At 32.9% G+C, this 26,682-nt stretch overlaps 1 protein-coding gene and 2 long non-coding RNA genes across 3 annotated transcripts; all 3 read left to right on the top strand.

The window, feature by feature from the left end:
• LOC129743457 (uncharacterized) lies at nucleotides 1-26,682 on the top strand. Its single transcript, XM_055735493.1, has 10 exons — nucleotides 1-240; nucleotides 304-570; nucleotides 625-1,628; nucleotides 1,695-1,920; nucleotides 5,855-6,113; nucleotides 12,077-12,187; nucleotides 24,820-25,031; nucleotides 25,089-25,346; nucleotides 25,402-26,414; nucleotides 26,477-26,682. The coding sequence occupies exons 1-10, from the start codon at nucleotides 22-24 to the stop codon at nucleotides 26,664-26,666; spliced, it is 3,759 nt and encodes a 1,252-aa protein (XP_055591468.1). The 5' UTR covers nucleotides 1-21; the 3' UTR covers nucleotides 26,667-26,682.
• On the top strand, nucleotides 11,599-12,568 carry LOC129745306 (uncharacterized). Its single transcript, XR_008737112.1, has 2 exons — nucleotides 11,599-12,187; nucleotides 12,252-12,568. It is a non-coding gene; the product is annotated as an uncharacterized LOC129745306 (long non-coding RNA).
• On the top strand, nucleotides 18,667-19,198 carry LOC129745307 (uncharacterized). Its single transcript, XR_008737113.1, has 2 exons — nucleotides 18,667-18,804; nucleotides 18,867-19,198. It is a non-coding gene; the product is annotated as an uncharacterized LOC129745307 (long non-coding RNA).

Raw genomic sequence — 26,682 nt, 5'->3', positions numbered from 1 at the left:
TCTTCACTTCGGAAGTTGATCATGACGACAGCAAAGCTGCTGCATCTCGTTGCTGCTGCATTTTTAGTAAGTGTTGTTTTCCATTCCAGGGAAAGTTCTGCGGAGCCTCTTTGCACGGTAAAGTTGAACGATCGTAGCGCCGGATTTGGAATATTGAACCACACATTCAACGAGGTGCCTTTTTGTGCTTTTTTGGGTGTCCGATATGCGGAACCACCGGTGGGAGCTTTGCGATTCAAGGTTGTGTTATACATTTTTAGTGAAAGAGTTGTAAAATAATAAAAAAGTTATTCTTTTTTACAGGATGCAGTATTATTTCAACCAAGTTTGGATCAGAACTACACTTCTCTCGGATCGATATGTCCCCAGGAAGATAATTATCGAGAGCCCAAAGACGTTTTGGGAGATGAAGATTGTCTTGTTATGAATATTTACTCTCCCATGTCACCAAACAGCATTGGAAGCACCAATAACAAGTATCACGTAATAGTATTCATTCACGGAGGATCATTCATGACAGGTTCTTCTTCTGCAAACGTTGGTTATGGTGTTGATTTGCTTATTGAACAGGTATTGTTATTCAATACTTGAAAAAACATAAACCCCTAACAAATATTTTTTTAGGGTCTCCTAATAGTGAGCATAAACTATCGTCTCTCTGCACTTGGATTTTTGTATTACCCGGAGTTCAATGTAAAAGGAAATTTCGGTCTCAAGGATCAAACGACAGCTTTGCGGTGGATTCAGATGCATATTCATGCTTTCGGAGGAGATCCTCAAAGGGTTACCCTGATGGGTCAGAGTGCTGGTTCAGCATCCGTGTCCTATCACCTGTACATGGAGGCATCACGTGGTCTCTTCCATGGTGTCATCTTGCTTAGTGGCTCGATGCTTAGCCCATGGGCATTTCTGTATGGTCAATCTTACTTCACAGATAATCTCATAAAAAAACTGAACATTTCATCTCTAAGGGATCTTCAAAATGTTGATGTCAAAAGCTTTTTTATGCATGATTTCAACGTTTTTGAATCTTTCAGTATGTATCATCCAAGCTTTATACCCACGTTTGATACTTCAACACAAACGAAAAATTTCTTAAAAGCATTACCCCGTGAGCTAATTCTCGAAACCCCTTTTAACGAAGTCCCCGTCATGGTTGGTCAAACTTCTACCGAATTCGAGCTGGTGTTGGTATATGCCAATGACATTCAAATGGGTTTCAATTACCCCAACAGCAAAAATATGTCCCTTCATGAGATGATCCGTGTCTTAATCTACAACAAAAACGAATCCTCTCGGGATCCGTTTTTCTTTCGAAAGTTGGCCAATATGGCCAATATTTACTACCCAATCAAACAACTTACCAAAGCATTGGCCAAAAACCTGAACAAAGCTCCCGTTTTCTCCTACCGATTCGAGTTCGATGGAAAGTTTGGGTTCTACAAGAACCAGCACTTCAAGGATCGAGACTTCGAAAAACGTTACGGAGCTGTTCATGGGGATGATTTGGGTTATATTTTTTCTCCTTACAATGTTCAAGAAGCCTTGGCTAATCCAGAAAATTATGAACGAGAATGGAAAATGCACAGGAAGATGGTTGGAATGGTTTCAAACTTCGTAAAATATGGGTTTGTTTAAATTGTTATACCCTTCCATTTCTGAACAATTTTTTTGAAAAATGCTTTATCTTTCAGGGAGCCAACTCCACCTAACATCGCTGAGCAATATGAAGTCATCTGGCCACCATACATCGGAAGTTCGACTGACGCAAAGTATTTAAACTTTGATGATACGATCGAGGTTAGAGACGATGCAGATCAAATTTCGGAGCTTTATCAGTTTTGGAACATGATCTATCGGTGTCTTTTTTACTACGAGTGTGAAGAGGTAGACGCCAGCTACCAGGAGCTATTCAACAAAGTAGCATAATTTTAATACCCCATTTAATGAAAAGTTTATATTTGATTAAACTAAACTAAATGCTGGTCCATTGACTTTGAAAAAAAAAAATGTTTCCAGAAATCAGCCTAAAAAGTGTTTAATTGAAGGATTGGAATTTATTTAAAACAAAGCAATCGATTCATTTCTTATTTCCAGAGCTAAAACGATGAGACTTTATTTTTTGAATAGTTTTGGAATGAACAGAAAAATAAAACTAGTTTAAATTTCTTTGAATTTTAATCGAGCAATTCATTTAACTAAAAATATTTTAAACTTATTTGTTTTCGATAGCATTTTTTATGGACTGTTTTCGGTTGAAATTTAACTGAAAAATTGAATCATGGTGGGTATGTAAAAGAAATACATTATAATACTTCGATTCGAGAATACTGCTGCTATTGACTTTTTGAGTTAAACGTACTGCTAACGAAAGTTTTTAATGTTTTAAAACTTTTTGTTAAGTGTTTTGATGATTTTTTAATTAAATTTTGAACGTTTTTTTGTTAGCAGATACCTAAGTGTATTTTAATTGCATTTTTAAAATAAACATTCTTCATTCATAGCTGTCAATCCCTTCCGACATCTCATTTTTCAATTCTCACGTCTCACTTCTCACTCCTAATTTCTCATGCTTTTTTTCACTTCTAATTTCCAATTTCCAACTCCTACCTTCTAACTTCTAACTTCTAACTTATTATATGATAGTTTAATGGCATTGCGGTGAACTTTTAACTACGAAAATTCTTGATAGAAGAATTACAGATTAAAATTAAATGACGGATAGACAAAGCAGATGCTTAATAGAAGAAAATTGAAAGAAGTTGAAAATGAGCCAAGAGCATATTTTTATGGAAAGCTTCAAAGGTGCATTCTAGACCCTTTGTCCCGCATCAATTGAATGGCTGAGAGAAGTAATAGCGAGAGGCGCAATTACGTTCACCCATACATCCAACCCGAAGCTTTCCATAAAAATATGCTCTTGGCTCATTTTCAACATCTTTCAATTTTCTTCTATTAAGCATCTGCTTTGTCTATCCGTCATTTAATTTCAATCTGTAATTCTTCTATCAAGAATTTTCGTAGTAAAAAGTTCACCGCAATGCCATTAAACTATCATATAATAACAATCAACGGTGACTATTCGTTAAAAAAAAAACTTCTAACTTCTAACTTCTAACTCCTAACTTCTAACTTCTAACTTCTAACTTCTAACTACTAACTTCTAACTTCTAACTACTAACTTCTAACTTCTAACTTCTAACTTCCAACTTCTAACTTCTAACTTCTAACTTCTTACTTCTTACTTCTAACTTCTAACTTCTAACTTCTAACTTCTAACTTCTAACTTCTAACTTCTAACTTCTAACTTCTAACTTCTAACTTCTAACTTCTAACTTCTAACTTCTAACTTCTAACTTCTAACTTCTAACTTCTAACTTCTAACTTCTAACTTCTAACTTCTAACTTCGAACTTCTAACTTCTAACTTCTCACTTCTAATTTCTCACTTCTCACTTCTCACTTCACACTTCTCACATCTCACTTGAAACTTCAAACTTTTCACTTCTCACATCTCACTTCTCACTTAGCGATCCTCACTTCTTGATTCTCACTTCTCACTTCTAACTTCTCTCCTTTCATTTCTAACATCTTACTTCTCATTTTTCATTTCTCACTTCTCACTTTTCAAATCTTACATCTTACTTCTCACTTCTCACTTCTCATTTCTCACTTCTCACTTCTAACTTCTCATTTCTCACTTTTCACTTCTCACTTCTCACTTCTTATTATTCACTTCTCACTTCTCACTTCTCACTTCTCACTTCTCACTTCTCACTTCTCACTTCTCACTTCTCTCTTCTCATTCCTATCTTCTCACTCTTCACTTCTCACTTTTACTTTTCACTTTTCATTTTTCATTTCTCATTTCTCATTTCTCATTTCTCATTTCTCATTTCTCATTTCTCATTTCTCATTTCTCATTTCTCATTTCTCATTTCTCATTTCTCATTTCTCATTTCTCATTTCTCATTTCTCATTTCTCATTTCTCATTTCTCATTTCTCATTTCTCATTTCTCATTTCTCATTTCTCATTTCTCATTTCTCATTTCTCATTTCTCATTTCTCATTTCTCATTTCTCATTTCTCATTTCTCATTTCTCATTTCTCATTTCTCATTTCTCATTTCCTAATTTTTCACTTTTCACTTCTAATTTCTCACTTCTTACTTTTCACTTCTTCCTTCTCACTTGCCACTGCTCACTTCTCACTTCTCTTTTCTTACTTTTCCAATTTTCCATATACAGACCCCGTTCGTTTTTGCAACATGGCCGTACATTTTGAGTTGCTAAAATCAATCGATTTTTTCTCTTATTTTTACAAAATGACTTGTATAATATTATTCTTATCGTTATCGTTATTTTAAGTCAATTTCTGACCACATTGAAAATTTTAATTTTTTTTTGTCATGTTTTTGATGCAATTTTTAGTTTTTTTTTTTGTTCATCAACTTTGTTTTTTTCTGTCATTTTTGCTGTTTTTGTCATTCTTCATAATTTTTAAGATGATTTTTGTCATTTTTAGTCTTTTGTTTGTGTTTGTTTTTATTTTTTTAATCTTTTTGTGATTTTTGAGTACTACATAACTTTTTTAAAAACTTTTGCTTTTTTGTTGTTTTCTATCACCATTTCTGAACGTAGAAACGTTTTTTTTCGGTGTTGTCTCAATTATATTGGTCCTGTTATAGCTAAAACTAAATGTTTGTTTTGTTTGAAAATCGTTCGATTTTGGCACATGTGCCAAAAAGGATGTTGCCAAAATCGAATGTTGCCAAAATCGAATGTTGCCAAAATCGCATGTTGCCAAAAACGAACGAGGGTACCATGTTTCAGGTTGCATGTCTCATTGCCGTTGTTTCATTTCTCATGTCTCAAGGCTATGGTCTTAAGGTCTTAAAGTCTCAGGTCTCAAGTCACAGATCGCAGTTCTCATGTTTCAGGTCTATGATCCCATTTTTATGTTTGAGGGCTCATGTCTCAGGTCTAAGTCTGTGTCAAATTTCAAACCTCAGATCTCAAATCTCAGGTCTCAAATCTCAGGTCTCAAATCTTAGTATCATGTCTTATTTCACAGGTCTCATGCAAGGTTTTCGAAATCACAGAACAGTCTGTAATTTCGTATAATTTAGGATGAATAATCACCATAGAATCAGTTCACAGAACACAGCATTTTGGACATAATCCAGATTTCACAGATTTTGCCTCCAGGTAACCAAATCAAACATAAAGTAGATCAAATTAAACATTAAAAAATGATAAAAACTAACATTTTAATAGGTATAACCAGCATCAGTAAGTAAATACTAAGCAGAAGCAATTCAACCACAAAAACGTCATTAATGTTTATGACCAAACCTTTGAGTACTTTGAATTTCTTTGATGAGATATGGCTTTCTTTGAATGGGAAATGTCATAGCGATGATGAACATTCTTTCCAGACATTTTTCGATTTTATGGCAAATTAACCTCGACAGTGACAAACACTCTTCAAAAAACGAAATTTTACCATGCAATAAATAGAAACAAACCTCAAATAAGATTCTGAGAAAAAGCAATTTGGTCGGTTGTCAAGTTTTCTGTTTTTGTTCTTCCCTTATGGAGTAGCATGTGTGCAACTTACGTTCAACTGATTCTGCAAGCATTTAAGTGTCAAATCTACATTTTTACCGTCTTATCAAAATTTAAATTTTTATCTGATTCTTTTAAAAAATACAGGTATTATGTTAATCAAACAAAGCAAAACACTGAATTATCGGAAATAGAACGATTCTAATAAACATTCAATGGTCTGAATATTTACAAAATATTTTTGTTAAATTTAAACAAAACAAAACTACTGGCTTTAACCCAACGAGACGGGCCAGTTCATCAAAAATGCTGCCACAAACTGGTACGACCAACAGAAAACAAACAAATTGCAAGTGTCGAAAACACCGAGCAGCCACCTGACTCCATTCGATATTTGTGAATGGAAAATTGCAACCGAAAGCTCCCATACATCTGATCCTTCTTACTGGTACGGACTGGCTAGCTGGAAAGCGTTTGTTGCGGTTAACCAAAACCTGCCAGAACCACCTTCGATCCAGAGTCATATCCCATGTGCCAAAAAACGGGGTACAACGAGGTGAAGAGTAGTAGTTCGTGTGTATGATGAAGTTGTACGTTTTGTACGTTCGAATCGATTTGGACCAGAACTATCGATTGGTAGGGAAGCGGATATGAACTCCAAATTCGGGTGTAAAATAGTAGTAGCAAGCTTAAAGGGTGAAGGTCTTTAAAATTGTTTGTGTGTTGAACATAAAAAATAGAAAATTTTATTTGAATAAAAATAACAATTTCAAATTCAAAATAGCATATTTTGGAATGAAATATGTGTTTTTATCTTTCAAAGCCCATAAAGGATCTTTACTCTACATTACAAAGAGTGGTTGTTCGATTTTGGGAATAAAAACTGAACGCCTAGTGGTGTTTCGTGAAATATGGGTTTGCAATTGGTTGGTAGAGAGAAATTGATTATAGGTTCGGGAGTGTTGAAATTCACAACCATTCATTATTGAAATGTAAGGCAAGACATTTCCACCACCTGATGAACATTTCTCAATTGCCGGGGATGAATTTTGGATATCTCCTGTAGGGGCAGTCCACACGATTCTGTACGGAAGATCAATATTTGCAAATAATTTCTACAGGAAAAAAAATAAAATTCTCGATAAAATTTTGATAATTCAGTAAGGTTCTACAACCTACGCTCAGAACTGATACTAAAACCTCAAAAACTAACCCCAGATGAAGAATTCTCTCCCATTAATTTTCTCACTTCTTGATTGAAATTCAGTTTTGAACAATTTATTTGAAATCATCCAAAACAAAACATCAAAATTTTGATTCCTCTTTCATAATTGAACATTCAGTTCTGGAATTTAGATTCAAAAATAGTAAGAAAATTCGGAAATATATTCAACATTAGAATAAAAAAAATGCATGTAGAATTAATATTTATAATTCAAGTTCAGATTTTCAGAAGATTTCACAATCAAGATAAATATATCAAGATTACTATTTCGTTGAAGAATTCAAATCTGCAAGGTTGAGTCCGTTCCTTAACATTTTTATGAGAACAGATCTAACATTTCGATTGAAGCTCGACAGCACGTTTAAATTTAATTGAGATTGCATTCCAAACGTTTGGCCCAAATTGGCTGATTCCGAGGGACAATCCAGCCGGAAATTCTATCTCGTGCTGTGGGAAGAAGTAGCATAAGAAGGGTCACTTGTTTCAATTACAAGTTCGATAGGTGTGCAAACGTCAATTCCGATCCGCCCTCATATGGAGGAATGTTTACACGCTCGTCTGCTACCGTTTTTTTTGCTTCTTCTCCTATTTGGCGACCATCATTATCCTTCCGAGAAAAAAGCGCTAAATGGACGAAGGAGGGAAAAAACATGGATCGACGATAATTCAGCAAATGTGACACGAGTATGACTAATCGCTGTGTCATGTTCGGCGGAGATTTTTCGTTCTCGGTACGTACAACATACATTCCTCCTAGTTCTTTTACCTTGCTACTGTACCAGAAAATGCAGGTCAGGTCGAGTGTTCTGGCTCCATCTTTAGTAGAAACGTTTAGCTGAATAAGCATCATGCACACAGCAGCAAGACGGATGAGAATCTCGAGCTACGCGGTCGTAAAAAGAATTGCTTTTTTATTACTCTGCAGCTGATAAGCCACGCGCTCTCTCTTCGAGGGTATGTGCGAAACATTATGCGGGTACTCAGGGCATCATCTAGGTCTCAATCAAAAAAATTTCATCAAATAGTAGGGAAAAATAATGTTTCCCGAATTTTTTATTATAATTTTTATAAGCTGTCAAGAATGTCTATTTTAAGAGCTGCAGCATCCTCGACCTTCCTTACCCCCACTTTGATAGTGGTTTAAACTCAAACGCAACCGACACTGCAAAAATAAGTTTTTACATCAGAAAAGTAATGCAAAACTTCAATTATGGAGAACATAAACTAAGTTTGATCCTCTTTTGACTGCTAAACATTCCTAACTATAACTACAGAAACATGAGAGTTAAGATCGATTTTTCGTTAGATGAAGTAGTAGAATTGTCGTAAATATAAAGAACGACGATAATTTTTTTTTGTTTCAGTGTACGGCACGTTAAAACGTGTCAAGGCATGTGATAATGGCTGCTGCGAAACATTATCGGTTATAGTCATCTTTAAGTGCAATCATGATGCGTCTGACTTGCCAAACAAGTGCTATACTCACTCATAGAAGATTGAACTTTCTAAGAACTCACTTTGTTTATGTTGTTCCACTTGATCTATTTGCGATTTCTGAAATACATTAGAAAAAAAAACAACACATTAGACATTTTTGACATTTTTGGCATTTTTGTCGTTTTTAAATTTTTTGGTATTTTTGTCATTTTTGTCATTTTTGTCATTTTTGTCATTTTTGTCATTTTTGTCATTTTTGTCATTTTTGTCATTTTTGTCATTTTTGTCATTTTTGTCATTTTTGTCATTTTTGTCATTTTTGTCATTTTTGTCATTTTTGTCATTTTTGTCATTTTTGTCATTTTTGTCATTTTTGTCATTTTTGTCATTTTTGTCATTTTTGTCATTTTTGTCATTTTTGTCATTTTTGTCATTTTTGTCATTTTTGTCATTTTTGTCATTTTTGTCATTTTTGTCATTTTTGTCATTTTTGTCATTTTTGTCATTTTTGTCATTTTTGTCATTTTTGTCATTTTTGTCATTTTTGTCATTTTTGTCATTTTTGTCATTTTTGTCATTTTTGTCATTTTTGTCATTTTTGTCATTTTTGTCATTTTTGTCATTTTTGTCATTTTTGTCATTTTTGTCATTTTTGTCATTTTTGTCATTTTTGTCATTTTTGTCATTTTTGTCATTTTTGTCATTTTTGTCATTTTTGTCATTTTTGTCATTTTTGTCATTTTTGTCATTTTTGTCATTTTTGTCATTTTTGTCATTTTTGTCATTTTTGTCATTTTTGTCATTTTTGTCATTTTTGTCATTTTTGTCATTTTTGTCATTTTTGTCATTTTTGTCATTTTTGTCATTTTTGTCATTTTTGTCATTTTTGTCATTTTTGTCATTTTTGTCATTTTTGTCATTTTTGTCATTTTTGTCATTTTTGTCATTTTTGTCATTTTTGTCATTTTTGTCATTTTTGTCATTTTTGTCATTTTTGTCATTTTTGTCATTTTTGTCATTTTTGTCATTTTTGTCATTTTTGTCATTTTTGTCATTTTTGTCATTTTTGTCATTTTTGTCATTTTTGTCATTTTTGTCATTTTTGTCATTTTTGTCATTTTTGTCATTTTTGTCATTTGAGCGCCGATGTGGTCTAGTGGATAGGCTGGCGCGAGTTTGGTATTAGTACGCCAGGCGTACTGGGTTCGATTCCCGGTATCGGCAAGAAAAACTTTTGGGTTCGAATCCCATAAGCGGGCCGACAGGTAAGATGTGTTTCATTATATAACTGACTATATAATTGGAATGTTCAATCAGTTGCCAGCTGGCCAGGTATATACACGGATGCCGGAATACCTGTAAGTAAACTAGCCCACCTGATTGATTCGTTCTTCCAAAATATACCTACATCAACACACGCAATACATTCACCACATAACAGTTCATACGAAGCCATGGGGTCCGGGTATGGTGGCGCGCTGCATTGGAGATTTGTCGAACCTAATAATCTAAGGAATGTATGTGAACCCATACTTTGGCAGAAACTGCGGTGAATCCGTGCACCCATGGTGGATTACCAACATACATACATTTTGTCATTTTTGTCATTTTTGTCATTTTTGTCATTTTTGTCATTTTTGTCATTTTTGTCATTTTTGTCATTTTTGTCATTTTTGTCATTTTTGTCATTTTTGTCATTTTTGTCATTTTTGTCATTTTTGTCATTTTTGTCATTTTTGTCATTTTTGTCATTTTTGTCATTTTTGTCATTTATGACATTTTTGACATTTTTGACATTTTTGACATTTTTGACATTTTTGACATTTTTGACATTTTTGACATTTTTGACATTTTTGACATTTTTGACATTTTTGACATTTTTGACATTTTTGACATTTTTGACATTTTTGACATTTTTGACATTTTTGACATTTTTGACATTTTTGACATTTTTGACATTTTTGACATTTTTGACATTTTTGACATTTTTGACATTTTTGACATTTTTGACATTTTTGACATTTTTGACATTTTTGACATTTTTGACATTTTTGACATTTTTGACATTTTTGAAATTTTTGACATTTTTGTCATTTTTGACATTTTTGACATTTTTGACATTTTTGACATTTTTGACATTTTTGACATTTTTGACATTTTTGACATTTTTGACATTTTTGACATTTTTGACATTTTTGACATTTTTGACATTTTTGACATTTTTGACATTTTTGACATTTTTGACATTTTTGACATTTTTGACATTTTTGACATTTTTGACATTTTTGACATTTTTGACATTTTTGACATTTTTGACATTTTTGACATTTTTGACATTTTTGACATTTTTGACATTTTTGACATTTTTGACATTTTTGACATTTTTGACATTTTTGACATTTTTGACATTTTTGACATTTTTGACATTTTTGACATTTTTGAAATTTTTGACATTTTTGACATTTTTGACATTTTTGACATTTTTGACATTTTTGACATTTTTGACATTTTTGACATTTTTGACATTTTTGACATTTTTGACATTTTTGACTTTTCTGTCAATTTTGACATTTTTGACATTTTTGACATTTTTGACATTTTTGACTTTTCTGTCAATTTTGACATTTTTGACATTTTTGACATTTTATACATTTTTGACATTTTTGACAATTTTGTTATTTTTGGCATTCTAGTCTGTTTGTGATTTGGTTTTTTATCTAATTTGTAATTTTAATTATTTTACATTATTACGATTATGAATATTCGTTCAAAATGTATATTTGACATTTTTTCTGCCTTTTTTAATTTATTTTTTTAATCTTTGACTTCAAAATTTCTTTTTCTTGTCCTTTAAATTTATTTTAGAATTGGTGTCATGGTTGCTTTAAAATTGAAGAATGTCCTTTTTTTTATGTTCTGAGTATTGATCATGTTTTTTTTGCAATTTTTGTGGCTTATTTTTTGTTTTTGGTGCGTTTATTTTAAACAATTCAAATTGCAAAGTATGGCGCCTTACTTAACTAAACAGCTATTTTAAAGGTCAGTTTGATGTATCTTGAACTGCTTAAATTTGTTAAGATTCGCAAGCACATTGAATGAGCCAAAAAAATCAAAAAAGAAAAATCTCAACTTGGCTATTGGCCTGGGGTTTGATACAGTTAGTGGAATGAAAAAAAAAGGAAATGCAATCCAGTATCAACGACAAGTTCCACAGATTTCATAAGTTCGCCTGGGAAGGATTCATTCTTTAGAATGGCTTGAATGGCAGACGAAATGTGCAGCAGTTGTCCACTTGCTGAGAAATGCTTGTATATAGGTGAATGGGAAGAGAAATTGCGAATTGGCGCCCAGATACTTTTGAACCGAATCGCAATTGAGTTTATTGATGATTGGCAGATTATTTCACTACTGTCAACGGCTTTAAGTATTGAACCGGATGCGTTTTTCCTGATGATTTTCATCATTGATTGGGGTTGAAATTTATTGTTTCAACATTTCTTGGCTTAGTTGAATGAAATGAAGGGTTTTATTCGGGTAGTCGTCACACAAAGGGATGAATAATAATTGAGTGAGTCATAACAACTGCGACGAATTCGTTAGATTTGTTTTCATTATTTCACTAGCTGGCATTCATTATCAACACTCTATACGACTGCATACAATCAAACAGTTCAACTCACTCAAGAGAACTAGGAATTATTTTAATCAACTTATCAGTATGAAGATCATTGTTACGAAAAACAGTTTTGTTCCTCGATTGAGCTCCCGTTTCATCTAATAAGTTCCATTGAATTTAACCATTTCAAAGGGCGTTCCTTAGAATATTTTACAATGGTTACCAAATTAGTTTTGGTGATCTCGGCCATATGCATAGTGTGGGCTACCCCAACGACGTCAACACCTGCGTTCCATGATTGCGGACGAAGATTGATAACGGATCTGGCATTAGTTTGCTCATGTAAGTTCAAATGTCGTCATTTCAGAAACACAAAATTAAAAAATTTCAAATTTTTTATTGGCAGATAACAACGAAGAAATTGAGATGCCACCGAATGATGCGCCAGAGCCAAGTTTCGAACAGAATTCAGTAAAATCGGCGGAGGATCACGGGTTTATTGATTCCGAGCATGCACGTTTTCGCAGAGGAGTAGTCGCAGATTGTTGTCATACCGAGTGTAGCTATGTGGTTTTAAAATCCTACTGCCATATGTTTCGTTAAGAGATTTGCTTCGATTGTTTTATATTGTTTCACTTTTTGCTAAATCATTTCGATATCAGTTTGAACAACTAGAATTTTTTTCATTGAATTAGACAAAGATAAAGTTCATATTTGAAATTATGTGTTATCTTTTTGTATTTATTCATGAATGCCCCCAGATGCCCCGATACCCAAACAAGATTTTTAGAACAATTTAATAGCAAAACGACCTAAAGCTCTGATAGTCTGCTAGATATTTAAAAGACCTATGGACCTAATATCGCGGTCTTTAACATTTTAACATGCTTACCACCTTACCGTACCTTACCATCTTAAGATCGAACGTCTTTCTAATTCCTTATCACTTGGCAACCTGATTACCGCATGATCTGAGAACTTCATCACCTCATGATCTGGCTTGTTTACCTGAGGTCCTGAACTACTTGATTTTTTACCACGCCTTGCAGACAAAAAGACTCAATGAGCCGCTTACTAGAGCATTAAACGACTTGTTTTTTATATTCTTTGATTGAGTCACTACCCAGCACTGTTAGGATTCCTCCAATTGTTGTCTCAGGGTCGGCTATTCGGATATCAAAACTGAAAGGAAACACTAAGTAATTTAAGATTTAATCTTTTCTCGCCCAATGCTAGTTGTTGATAGATCGGCAGTGGTAAACAGAATTCTGATATCTGATCTGATCTGATGGTTTTCACGGTTCCCTTCGCGTAAGGAAGATGGGATCGACGCTCAGGAAAGCTGCTTCAGGTACTCTAATCGGATTTCAAAGGGTAAATTCTTGATGATATACAAAATGCCGGCATAGCGTTAGATCGGGTACTTTGATGGCATTCAGAGTCTTGGGAACTTCGACGGATTTTGAAAAAGGGACTTAGCCATTGGAACAAGTGATATTTTGTTGCTTTGACTTGCTGGAAATTTAAAGAATAATAACGACATGTAAAATATTTACGGAATTTAGAAAAGCACGAATATTTTCCCAGGCAACTTTGTATCCATCATATTACTTATGCCCTTGCATTCCGAATTCGATAACTCTATCGACTAAGGTAGTGTACAAACGAATTGAGTCTTGAACGAAATTTTATGATATTCATGTAAGTAAACGAATTTTTGGCTGATCCATTGTATACATTCCCGTTTAAATTTATGTATCTACATAGCACACAATTTGATGGGCTTGAAACACTTGGGCGTAGTATGTATGTCGAAGAATATATTTCGATTAACTTATAGCACTCACACTGAACTAGTAGAACTCATTTTAAGATAAAAATAATGATGATAAATTTATACGTCATGTTATCGAAGATTTTCTACGGTTCCTCAGATACAATTATGATTGGCACGCTAATTTGGAACGTTGGCCGATAGAAAACTCAGAATAAAACTGATTTTGCTCCTCATTTATTTTGGGTACATTTTGATAAACGTTGTGATAGAAGCTGAAACACTACGAAACAGGCACACGTACGTCTGTATTTGTGGACTCATTTAAAAGTGTTGTGTATGTGCGATGATACACAAGAGAACGTCGGCTTGACACACTCACACCTGCACATCTCAGGACTACTTCAAAACTGTACCAAATGAAAATGATTTTTTTCCCAAGATTAAAATAAAGAATTTGACCACAAAACCCCTGACACTTTGCGAGTTTTTGAATCGCATTTGAGAAAACACTGGCGAGAACTTATTTTTGGGCACTAAGAACGAATTTAAACACACTGGGACCCGATGTTTCCAACAACTAGATGCGCATGTTGATCGAAAGAGTTGTGTCCTGCTCGACATCTCGCGATTTTTTCCCTTCATTCATGCATTTGTTTTGAGCATTATACTAAAAAATTTCTCAAAAATATAAAGGTACAAAACCGTCTGTCGTAATTTTATGTTAACTTTGCGGCCGTCTCTTTAAAACAACCTCTTTAACTTTTTAAAGATGATTTTCGGAAAATGGGTGAAGAATGTTAAAACTAAGGCAAATTTCATTCATGATTGAAAAGTTTATTCTAGATAGCCATTTTTTATTTCAATAATTCCCGAATATTGCCTGGAATAAAATTTCTGGAATGTTACTGTAAAGTTACTTATAAGTTAATTTACTGAAACATGAATCTACCCATGAATAACATATTTAAAAAATTCCTCACCAATAATGTAGTAAAAACGATATATCTTTGTACTTAATGCGAGAAATTTGTGCTTAATGAATGTTGAAGATGTTTTTTTTCGATTTCACCTATTCTACTACGATATATTCAAAGTTCTTTACAAACACTACCTTACCGAAAGGTCTCAGCCCTAACCTCTAAACCAGAATGAAACGATTAATTTTATCAAAAGGACGTACCCGATACGACAAAATTACAGTTTCGCCCTTTCGAGAAATCGGTTGAGTTTTCAATGTTTTGATTTTGAATGCTACCCAGTGGATCCAGGTCAAATCATTTCCGTATTCAATTTGTTTAGATTTGTAATAATTACTTGTTTGTAAACAACCTGCAGTCTTTAATTTGAAATATACACATACTTCTTGTAATTTGTAGTCACCGTAATATGAAACATGTTCAGCTTCTCTATCACTCATTACTGCCAAACACCCAAAATTTTCAACAATATAAAGCTTAGAAATTTAACATTAACTTGTTGCTAGTTGAAAATTGAGTTTAATATTCAACAAATAAAAAACGAATAAATATTCATTTTTGTCAGAACAATCTGGCAACTCTGATGAGGCCAAATTCAAATAAAGTTTCAAGGTTATGGCTGTGGCCAACCAGCCATCAATACCATCGATCATATATACCCTTATAGGAGAATGTGTTCCTAAATGCGCTTAGCAGGTTAAATGTGCCTACGGCCGTTTGACGAAATGGCTGACAACACAACATACCTAATCAATGCATTTTGGGGTGATACTGTTTGAATATGTATAAGGCAAGTGAGAATTTAATGAATCTACCAACTCAAAAAAAAACTTAAAATATTATACAAAGTTTTGACACCTTATGATGAAATATTCTGACTTTAAAAAGTTATATGATGAGAAATTTAAAACAAAAACTTGGGTGGTTTTTGTATCTTATTCAAATGAACTTGAAAATTAATAAAATTGAAGCTTAAATGAAGGTTTCACAATGATTAGAAAACAGAATAAGAGAGTGTTGTTGTTTGTGCCCATCATGATTGTAAAATGCCTCTATCATAAAATAACACGTTGAATAGAATAAATTTATGAACTTTGTCATTTAAATTTTGAATTTAATCTTTTTTAAACAACTTGATAGAGTATTAAAGATCTAAAAAAAATTGATAAAGTTTTTCTTATGGATATAGCATATAGCATAATATAGCAACCTTAACTTTTGCTTTGTTCCATAAAAATATAAAGAAACGCAGATTTTTGTAAAACTTCAGCTTTGTCGTATGAAGGTTATCAGCTTTTAGTGTTTTCAATGAAATTATACGGAAATATTGCCAGAAAAACAGAAATTTTGGCCTTAACATAAATATGCGCATTTAGCCCGCATGGTTTGAGGTTCGGCATTTTAGACAAAGGAGATTTCAACATAAAAATTACTCATATGTATGGAAAACAGATGCCTGCTTATGTGTGTTTAGTTTTTGTAAACATATTCGATGTAACAGTTGATTAAATCAGTATTCTGTTTAATGGGCGCATATAGCCCGCAAACGATCTTTCAAGAATTAATAATTACTGATAATAATTCATATTTTCAAAAAGCCGAGAAAAGTTATTCTAGCCGTCAGTAAGAAGCCATAACGTTTTTATTTGAAAGTGAAAAAGTTTATCTTATTCAAAACAAAACGTTTGATTCCCTGGGACTTCATAAAATATGTTCTTTATTGAAAAGTTAGGAGAAAATGATATATTGTATATTGCAAGTTAAGCTTTCCAGATTACGGGCTGGTGATATAGCTCAATTGGCATGTCAGTTGCCTACAGAGCCAATGTCCACGAGTTCGAGCCCAAGAGTAAACATCAAACACTGTTTTATCGGATAAGTTTTTTAATAACAGTCCACCAACTGCAACGTTGATTAAAAGTCGCGAATGCCATAAAAATGGTAAAACGACTATAATCGAAAAAAAATCCAGATTCCCCGGATTTATTCGTACTAGTCCGGGTTTTCAAAGTAAAGTGGATAAGTTAAGCAAACTACGTTCTAGCCTGTGTCCATAATAAGAATATATTTTAAAATCAATTCCATATTCTGCTGGATTCATTTACATAATTTGAAAAAAAAAAACAAGTGAATCATAATTGGTCACATTTTTTTTAGCTAGCTTTAGATAAATGGTGTTTTGAGAGTTTGAAAATCGATTTGAATGTTCCTGATGTGTTTCGGTAAAAAAGTCAGGTGTTTTTTTCACTTTTCTTTTTTTCAAATAATCATAGGATATTACTTTGCTCAGATTTTGAGTTGAAAAATTTCAAATTTCAAGATATAGCCAGGTTTTGAGAGATTTATCCTGATTTGCTTAGCCTACATAAATGCGGGACAATTTTACAATTCGTACTCTAAGGGCCCCTCCTTGTATTTAAGTGAAAATATTCGAGATGTTATTTCATGGACGCTCCCTTAGCTGGTGAAATTTTCGCTTAAATTCCAACTTTTTTCATTTTAGCTAGTTTAAGAAATTTTTTGTTTTTATTTTCTTTCCCAGATTCCTTGAACAAAAGCAGTATGATTGAAGTAATATTAAACTTTTTTTTGTCCCCCTTAAAACGGCCTTGATCTCACTCCTTTTCGAAAAAAAAAGATAACCGTTCGTTTGGCTTTTCAGTATGTTTTGCTCCAAACTAAAGATATTTATGAATGTCTTATTAGGAGGTCTCTTATTTGATAATCCAAATCTTGAAACAATAATAAATTGATATAAAAAATGGATATTCATTCTAGAAGTGTTTTTTTTTAACAAAGAAATTTCATCTTTGGCAAAATGCAACAACAGAAGTAAAATTAAAAATATCAAACGCTCAAATCGATATTTAAATCCAGTTTTAGCTTCTGAACTTAATAAACCAGATTTACATAAATAAAGTAAAGTTCTTCAGCACAGAACGTTAGAAGTTGCCGAGTTCAATAATTACGAAGAATGCTGTAAAAACAAGTTTCGCATCGAGTTGATTGCACAATTTAATGTAAATTCAAAACATTCTCTTAAAAATTGATCAATTCACTTAACTGATCTTATGTATTGAGATTTTCTTATCATGCAGGCCGTGAAAAAAACAGTGTAAAAAAGCACTTTTAAATCCGGTTTTCCGGGTCAAAATTTTATCTTTTTAGCACTGATTTGCATAATAACCTTCATTTTAAAACTGATTATAAATTTCAATTCTGAAATCTTGAAAAGAAGTTTTTTTAGAAAATTGGAGTCATAAGTTAAATTTCGAATATTGAATTTCCACGTCATAATAGCTATTCAACTTAATGCACTGGTTCATGATAGATCAAATTAAAGAAAAAATATCCATTTGACCTGAAAATCTGACAATCTGATGACCAGGAGATCTTTGAGAGAGAACTTTGATGTAACATTAGGTAATCAGATTGCCCAGTTTTTTCCGGGTTTGTCCGGATATTGAATTAAAAAATTTGGGAACAGTCCGGCCCAGCCATGTTGCCCGGATTTTATAGAAAAATGCCTGGAATTTGACTGGATTTATTCACTTTATTTGGCAAATCAAACAAAAAAATGCAAATTGTGTTGTTATTTATTTTATTTATGCCTCAAAACGAAAATTTTTAGCAAGTGTAATTTAAATAATGATGAATGGATTTTTAAAGCCTGAAATACGATGAGTTTCGATGAAAACTTTTTGTTTCCAATCTGTTTTTTGTTAAGTAATTTTTGAGTTTTGACCAAACGTGCTGACAAAATTCCGGCAACTTCAATACATAAAACAACTTTTTGATCTAAAGGCCGCCAAAGTCCGTTGATTATAACCTTTCTATGTTTAGCATTGCGATTCTCGTCAATTCTTTCGTGTGTTTGAAAACTGAAATAATTCATGCTTCCATTCAGAGAAGTATACAATTTATTTTATTATCAAACAACATGTTCTCGGTATTTTGCTTCAATATTACCTAACCACAAACGAATATGAATAAAAACATGTCTGTTGTCAATTCCGCAAATATATAAAGGCTTCTCCGGGCCAACCAAATCACTAGAGTTTGGTTCATCTCACGTTAAACTACAATCAAAGAAATGATATTTCAAATGAAGTACGCTGCTTTGGCAGTCATGTTGATTATCGTTTTAGTCAACACCTTACCGACTGGTGCTCGAAGTGTTCCTGCTTCAGAGGAGAATATAGTTGGTAAGTAGTTATCTTGTGCAATTTTATTTTGGCTGATTTTTTTCGAATTCTTTTATCAACAGGTTGTGGAGTTTGGGATTCATGTCCGTTTTAAAATTGGAACCAAGCAGGGAAACGAACGTAACTGGCCAGAAGAAAATTGAGGATGGAGACGGTGTTTTATTTTAATTTATTTCCTGATAACAAACGTATAGTAAATTCTACTTTAAATAGTGCAAAAATTGATATTAAATAACAGAATATGAAATGATAAAGATCTATGTTTTCGCAAAATCAACCACATAAAAATGTTATTTCAATCTTTTTTGTGTATTTTTTTGCGATTGTCGATGCTCGCAAAAGCTAGAAAAGAATTCTACAAAATGAAAAATAAATAAATATTAATGAATGAAAACTTTCTGGTAGTAACTTATTTCTGTTATAGAAAAAGACGAACACTAACACGTACAGGATCTCAATGAAACTTGATGTTACTAAGCGTACTTACATCTTCCGGGGATATGATGGCTGGCATCTTACAAATGCTGAAACCCCAACCATGACCGTTGGTTTAGAAGACCTGAAGACCTTCACGCCACGTACTTAATTGAAATATTTCTCAATTTTTTTAATTGATTCATTTGGCGATTTAAAGAAATTTTTGTTTTGAGATGTTTAAGTCAATGAATAGTTTTGTTTCTTTGTAAAAAATAAGCCAGATTTTCAATAAATTAACATTTTAACAAAACATTTTTAGCAAAATCTTGCTTGCATCCCTTATTCAATCTACATTGTACAAAATTGAAAAACCGAGATGTTTTCGATCGATACATTTTCAAAATCGAAATGTGACACAATCTCCACTTGTAACTGTTTGACTATCGTTCTTTCTTTTGTTTGGATTTTCAAAGAATTTATCAAATTTATCAGTTAAATGTCTGAAACTTAATTTTTCCGAAAATCATGACTTTTGGTTTTTTTTTAAATACAAATGGTATCGCCATAGTTTCTGCTGATTAAATAGCACAATCGTATACTTATCAAAACAATACAACAAATTATCAAAAGAATACACCACATCACTACTTTTGCGTCGCAAACCAAAATTTAAAAAAAAAAACAAAAACGTACGATTCTCACAACTAAACAGTAAAAAAAAGAGAAGAAAAGAGAGACTTTATACAATTTTCTTGTTAACATAATGTCGTTCCTTTTCTGGCGAAAAATTAAGTTTATTTTTTAAAGTGAAAATAGACTTGATTCTTTACTTAAGAGTCTTTAACCTTTGTCGTCAAAAATCAAGCATAATCAAAGGTGGTAAATTTATTTAATTTTGCAATGTATTGATTGTCATGACACAGAATAAAAATTTCAGAAAAAGAAGATTATAGAAGTTTACAAACGATCCTATAGGTAATAATATATCAGTAATTATATCAGTTTTTTAGAAACACTCATGTTTTTAGCCATTTTACCGAGGCTTACTTGAGAAAAATGCAAGTTTTTGGTTGGTTGATTAAATATAACTTTTCGATATTTTATAAATAATCCTACATCGTTAGAAAGTCGGTGAGCATACCATTTGGCGAGCCAAATATTCTGTTGACGATTTTCGATCAGTATTTGGCTCATCTCTAGAAAAAAAAATTGTTTAAAATTTCGGCAAAATTTTCGTTTTCGCAAAGTTATTAAAAATTGAGAAAAGGAACCCTGCTATTACTTTTTTTCTCAGAAGCAAAAAATTTCTCGTGATCTTCAGGAGAGTTAATCATTTAATGTGAACCGTTATTTTGAAAATTTTTGTAATTAACTATAGCTGTGCAGAAAAAGTTGAACTTAACAAGATTTGATCAGAATAAAAAATTATTATCATATCTGGAATCAGCGCCCCAAATGATTCACAGTTATGTCGTAAATGTTTTCCATCTCCAAAAAATGTTGATTTCATTGGAAAATGTGTGTAATGATTACTCATTAAGTCCACATAGATATGAGTTATAAGTATAAGCTGAGTAGAGAAATTCATATATTATGGTAATCAGTTCAAAGCAAATTAAATAGGGGAGAGTGGGGTAACGTGGGCCACTCTAAATATCTCAGCTGTGTGTTGAGATAAAAATCTCAAACCAACTGTCATTGTCATCGCTTTGTTTAATCATGTTTTTCTATATGTTGTTGACTTATTTACGTATCATATGCTTCTTTTGTTTATCTAGCGTTGAAAAAATGTACTTACATAATTAAACAAGCACCCGCAAATTGCATTCGTTGGAAACCTACATAACATAAAATATTATATTATTTATACTATTTAATTTTATTTATATTATTTAATATTATAACAAAAAATATTCTCATACGCTTATGATCTTAGTTTTGTCTTGTTCTTTCATGTGGAAAAGGAATTTTTGATGAAACATCAAAAAGTCACACAAACGCAACCAATTTTTAAATCATTGCTTGAATCGTGGGCCACATTTTTTTCAGGGCTTGTGATATAGCTCATTTGGCAAGTCTGTTGTCTTCTGAGCCGATGTTCACGAGTTCGAGCCCAAGAGTAAACATCGAACACAGTTGTACCGGATGAGTTTTTCAATAACGATTCGCCAACTGCAACGTTGATAAATTTGCGAATGCCATAAAAATGGTTAAACGACTATAATCGAAACAAAAAAAAAGTGAGCCACATTTTGTGGGATATCTTGGACACCTTATATTTTGGTGTTTTTATACACATTCAGAGCTTCAAATACGTTTTTCCTATCTACATAGTTCTCTTATGCCAAATAAGGATTTGTGAAACATATTTTGTCCATTTTTTTCAATGCGAAAGAGACGAACATAAATCATATATAGGTATGAAATTTTGCCGAAACGTTCGCGAGACAGGAATTACGAACTATTCGATCATACATAACTTTTTTTTTTTAATATTTCCTCATCTGAAACTGCTTTAAAATAACTGAATGAATTATGAAATTTCAGTTTTGGGTCAACTCATTAACTTTGCACATTATCAAGTCAATTTGGATTTGGTGGCCCAAGTTTCACCACAGTTTTTCAAATTCCAAAAATAATATTTTTTTTAACAGTCAGAGCTTGGGTATTTAATGTATTTAAAAAATAAAAAAAATTGCATAATAATACTTTAAAAATGTTAATAACTTTCCCATTTTTTTTTTAACTTTTATAGTAAAGAAGTAATGAAGAAAAGAAAAAAAGTGGTCCATGATACCCTTCTCTGCCATACCTACTGATAAATAACACGTTTTTGTCGTGAAGAATTTCAATGACCTGTTTGTCGGTAGATAAAAAACTTATTTCGTCATCTTCATTTTTCATTCTTAGTTTTCTGATGTATTTATGGTATTTTTCCTTTAAGTTTTTCCATTATTTTTTATAGATTTGGTGCTTTTTTGTGTAATGCAATGAGCCAATCATGATAGCGGCATCCAAAAAAATTAAAAAATAACAAATAGTTTCTAATCATCTGCTTTTATTTGCTGCTAGAGATTATCACGTTTTTTTGAAAGCAAGTGAATCGTAATTAATTCTGTATTGGCTAGTTACATAAAAATTCAAGCTGAGTCCTCTAGTCCAAAAATATTTTTTTTGATATGATGTTTGTCGACCTGAATAACTTCAATCGGACAATCTATCAGCTCATTCTGGCAATCGTTTTTAAACCGTGAATTCTGATGAAATTTTAACCTTTCGGCCTTCGGCTGAGGATTTGTGACTTTGGTGTGATGTATTTCGAAATGTTTTCAAAATCAATACTTCCATATTTAAATGCCTTAATTTTGCTTAAATCAAATACCCTGGAATCGATTAATTTATAATTACATACCTATTTATTTGCCAAACAACCTTTTCTTGGTATTGTATTTCAATAATGCCAAAATTTCCAGAATCACAACAAGTAAACACTATTTAGAACTCGTGAAATTGAGTGTCTCCTATCCGAATAAGCTTGTATAGAGTTCCTAGAACACAATATCATATTCTTGGTATTATATTTAATTTATTGCCTCGTTTTCTAGAACCAAAACAAATAAATATTTATTTCCATCCGAATTACAAAACGTTTTCTGTTCATGATGCACTTCCTTGAAAAAGTTCTATTTCTCTAGCATACACTGATCAACAAAAATTATTGTGTGTCAATGATTTCGAGAAAATCACATTCATATTTATTACTGTCACAACTGCCAACAATTTTCGTAATTTTTTTTAAATTTTTCAAGACATTTTAATTTTATCAATTTAAAAATTAATTGCATCTAGAAAAATTCTTTCCGTAAAATTTTTCAAACTTGTGTTACGCTTAGCTCAGCTCAGAGGAAAACCTCATCGGATTCAAAGATACATATATAAGAGCATGTTCAGATTTACCCATTCACTTCAGTGAAAGACATCTAACGTCAAACAATAGTTTTAAAGATGAAGTTTCGAATTCAATATTCCATTTTGGCAGTTTTTATGGTCATTCTTTTGATCAACACTTCACCGACAAGCGCTCGGAGCATTTCCGCGCCATGGGACATCGATTTATCCGGTAAGTTATAAACGCTATTTGAAATATCAATTCTCGGATAGGTTATTAATTTTCTTCATTTCAACAGATTCGGATTCTTCAAACGAGGCATCAAGTGAACGTGAAAATTTGAACCAAGAAGGGACCACGCTGTCAACCGACTACGACAGGCCGAAGCGAAACGCAGATGACGACCACATATTTCCTGGATTTTTCTATTTCTTTTATTATCTTTCCTGAAGGATGTATTTTTTTTTCGTTAAGATGCACTCAAAAGTACAAATTAAATTAGGTAGATATTTAATTTAAAAAAATGAATGTTTTGAACTTAAATAAGAAAGAAATCATTTTTGTATCGAAATCTTTAAAGGGGTGGACTTAATTTGCTTGTCAAAAAAACCTATACATACGTGGTAATTCTAAATGAATTACACAAACTTTGAATGGCACAAACTTTAAACATAAAAACAAGTTTTGTTCTTAGTCTACGCTTAAGAAAGTTTCCAGCACTACCTATATCCCATATTTTGGAATATTTAATCCCGTTCGTTGAAAAAAAAAAGAAGTTTCAAACTTATACTCAGCAGATTTTGAAAATAAACGAGTAATTTGACTCCATTATGGGTTGTGAGCCTACTTGGTAGAATATTTCTATTGAATCAAAGCAATCCAAAGATTCCCTTTAATTCAACCACGCTTTAAAAAAAAAGTTCAGATACCGGTATTTGCTGTTGCTATTGAAATACCGGTATCTGAATTTTTCTTGTACCGTGGTTGAATTGAAGGAAGTTTTTCGATTGCTTCGAATCAGAGTGAATTCATTTTTTTTATAATGAAACCGATCGATACAATTGAATCCTTAAACAGACAACGCCACAAAGAAAAAAAAACATCGAATGAAATGGACATAATTAATCTTTAAAATATCATCAGGCTGATAGATAATCCTCCTTTATTTAAGCTGTCGAATTGACTTTGTTTTAACAAAAAAAATTGTTCTTAAAAAAACTGAAATCAAAAATGCAGCAATTATTAAAAAAAAATACCAAAGAAAATGGCGCTGTTTATTTTAGTATTTTAAATTTGCTTCACCACAAACAAGAACATCAAATTTAAAATTTAATTAATCTTTATATGTCATCAGACTTAAAGATAATGCTGCTTTATGCCAGCGAATTGACTTTTTTGCAACCAAAAAAAATTGCTCTTTCAAAAACTGAACTCAATAATGCAGCAATTATTGATTTTTTTATTTTCAAATAAAACAGCGCTGAATTTTCTGTGTTGTTTGAGTGTGTAGATTGGAATAATAAACTTATTTATTAATTTAGGCTTTTTCTCAGAAACATTCATAACAAGTAGGCAGTCGAATTGAGAACTTGTTTTATTAATTCAAAGGTTAATCCACCCTTTGGCATTGAATCTATCGAAGTTGCTGATTGCGTGGCTAGATGCATCTGATAGTTGAGCCAATCCATATCAAGCTTAGTCGTTCGCAGCTGCCCTGATAGAAATGGACGCATTTATTCTCGTAATCTTATGCGCTTTCCTGGCTAACGATAGAACTTTAGCGTTCAGCGTTTGTAAGGTTTTCTTCAATGAAGCTGTTTCCAGTACTGGGACTTACGATGTAACCTTCAATGATACTCCTTTTTGTAAATACCTCGGCTTTCGGTACGCTCAACCTCCTGTTGGAGAAAACCGATTCCAGGTAAGGTAAGATAAATGGCTAGAAACCAGTTGGATTAATAAATTTAATAACTTTCAGGATCCTATAGGACTACACCCAAGCGGACATCAGGATCACACTGTCTATGGACCGATTTGCCCTCAGATAGATGATCACTACCCATTGACTTGGGGTCAACCGACCGATGAAGATTGTTTGTTTCTGAACATCTACACTCCGAGCATCCCTAACCTGAACGGAACCAAGTTTCCTGTTCTCGTATTCATTCACGGAGGTGGCTTCAATGTGGGATCTTCGACAAGTGATCTCCCTGGAGTGGATGCAATGATCGATTCAGTTAGTGTTTACCCTTTTTTATTTCATTTTTACGTACTTATTGTTGTGTTTCAAGGGAATCGTTGTAGTGACCATGAATTACCGTTTGTCAGTTCAAGGATTCCTGTCGTACCCACCTTTCAATGTTTCCGGAAATTTTGGACTCAAAGATCAACAGGTGGCACTGCATTGGGTGAATCAATTCATCGAAAACTATGGTGGAGATCCTACGAAAATTACGCTCATGGGCCATAGTGCAGGAGCTGCATCTGTCACATATCATATGTATTCAACAGGTTCCAGAGGTCTCTTTCAGCAAGCCGTGGTAGAGGCAGGATCGATGCTTGCTCCTTGGGCATTCCACTACTCAAATAATCTGTTTCACAACGAATACGTACATTCTTTAGGCGTTTCTTCCTTAAGGGAGCTTCAAAGTATTAACTACCAGAAACTGTTCAACCGCAAAGCAACGCAACGCAGTAGAAAGTTTGCTCTTTTTAATTTACCACATTTTGTACCAGTCATGGAGAATGGCATCAATGGAAATCATTTTCTCTCCAGAACACCAGTTCAACTAGTTACAACCAAACCAATTTCCGACGTTCCATTGCTTATTGGTCGCACTTCAATGGAATTCGGTTTATACTTCCCGCCAGCACAGAAATTCAAAATGGGTGAAGTATTTCCCAATTTCAATGATAAAAAGCGGCTACAGTCCATAGAAGACAAAATCAACCAAGAAATGAAACGTTCCAGCGACCCCAAATTTTTAAGGAAATTCGCAAATCTTGCTTACATGCACAGCCCTCTCGATATGTTTGGAGCAATGTTGGCATCCAGGGAAGATCGCCGTTCTCCGATGTATAAATTGAGATTCGAGTTTGATGGCAGATTTGGTGCGTACAAAAATAACTTCAATAAGGTTTATTTGGATGACGAAAGCTATGGAGCAGTTCATGGCGATGAGCTGGGATACTTCTTTACGCCTTATAATATGCAGGAAGCTTTGCGCAATCGCACTCAGTTTGAAGACGAGTGGGCTGTTTATGGAAGGATGTCCCGGTACTTGGCGAATTTTGTCAAACATGGGTGAGATTTGTGATCAACCATAGTTTTATATGAAGTTACATTATTGTTTTTTTTTTTTTCAGAAATCCAACCCCTTCAACTATTGCAAATGATTTGGATTGGCCAATGTATAACGCTCGTGTTGCAAATCGTCAGTACGTTAATGTTGATCTGGGTGATTCTATCAGAGAGGAAGACGATGACGATCCGATGAAGCAGCTCTGGGAAAAAGTTTTCAGTTGTCTTTATTTTTTTCAATGTGATTTACTTTAGCAATCGCTCATCTAGA

This window comes from Uranotaenia lowii, chromosome 2 (assembly GCF_029784155.1).
Source record: "Uranotaenia lowii strain MFRU-FL chromosome 2, ASM2978415v1, whole genome shotgun sequence".
Classification (NCBI taxonomy): Eukaryota; Metazoa; Arthropoda; class Insecta; order Diptera; family Culicidae; genus Uranotaenia; species Uranotaenia lowii.
The sequence above is the reverse complement of the archived record's forward strand: the minus strand, read 5'-3'. Positions and strand labels throughout refer to the sequence as shown.

Bases quoted from the DNA above. Each gene is read 5' to 3' on its own strand.
- LOC129743457 (XM_055735493.1), top strand. From the start codon at position 22: ATGACGACAGCAAAGCTGCTGCATCTCGTTGCTGCTGCATTTTTAGTA. The intron at 241-303 runs GTTGTGTTATAC...TCTTTTTTACAG, and splicing joins TGGGAGCTTTGCGATTCAAG to GATGCAGTATTATTTCAACC. The intron at 571-624 runs GTATTGTTATTC...ATATTTTTTTAG, and splicing joins TTGATTTGCTTATTGAACAG to GGTCTCCTAATAGTGAGCAT.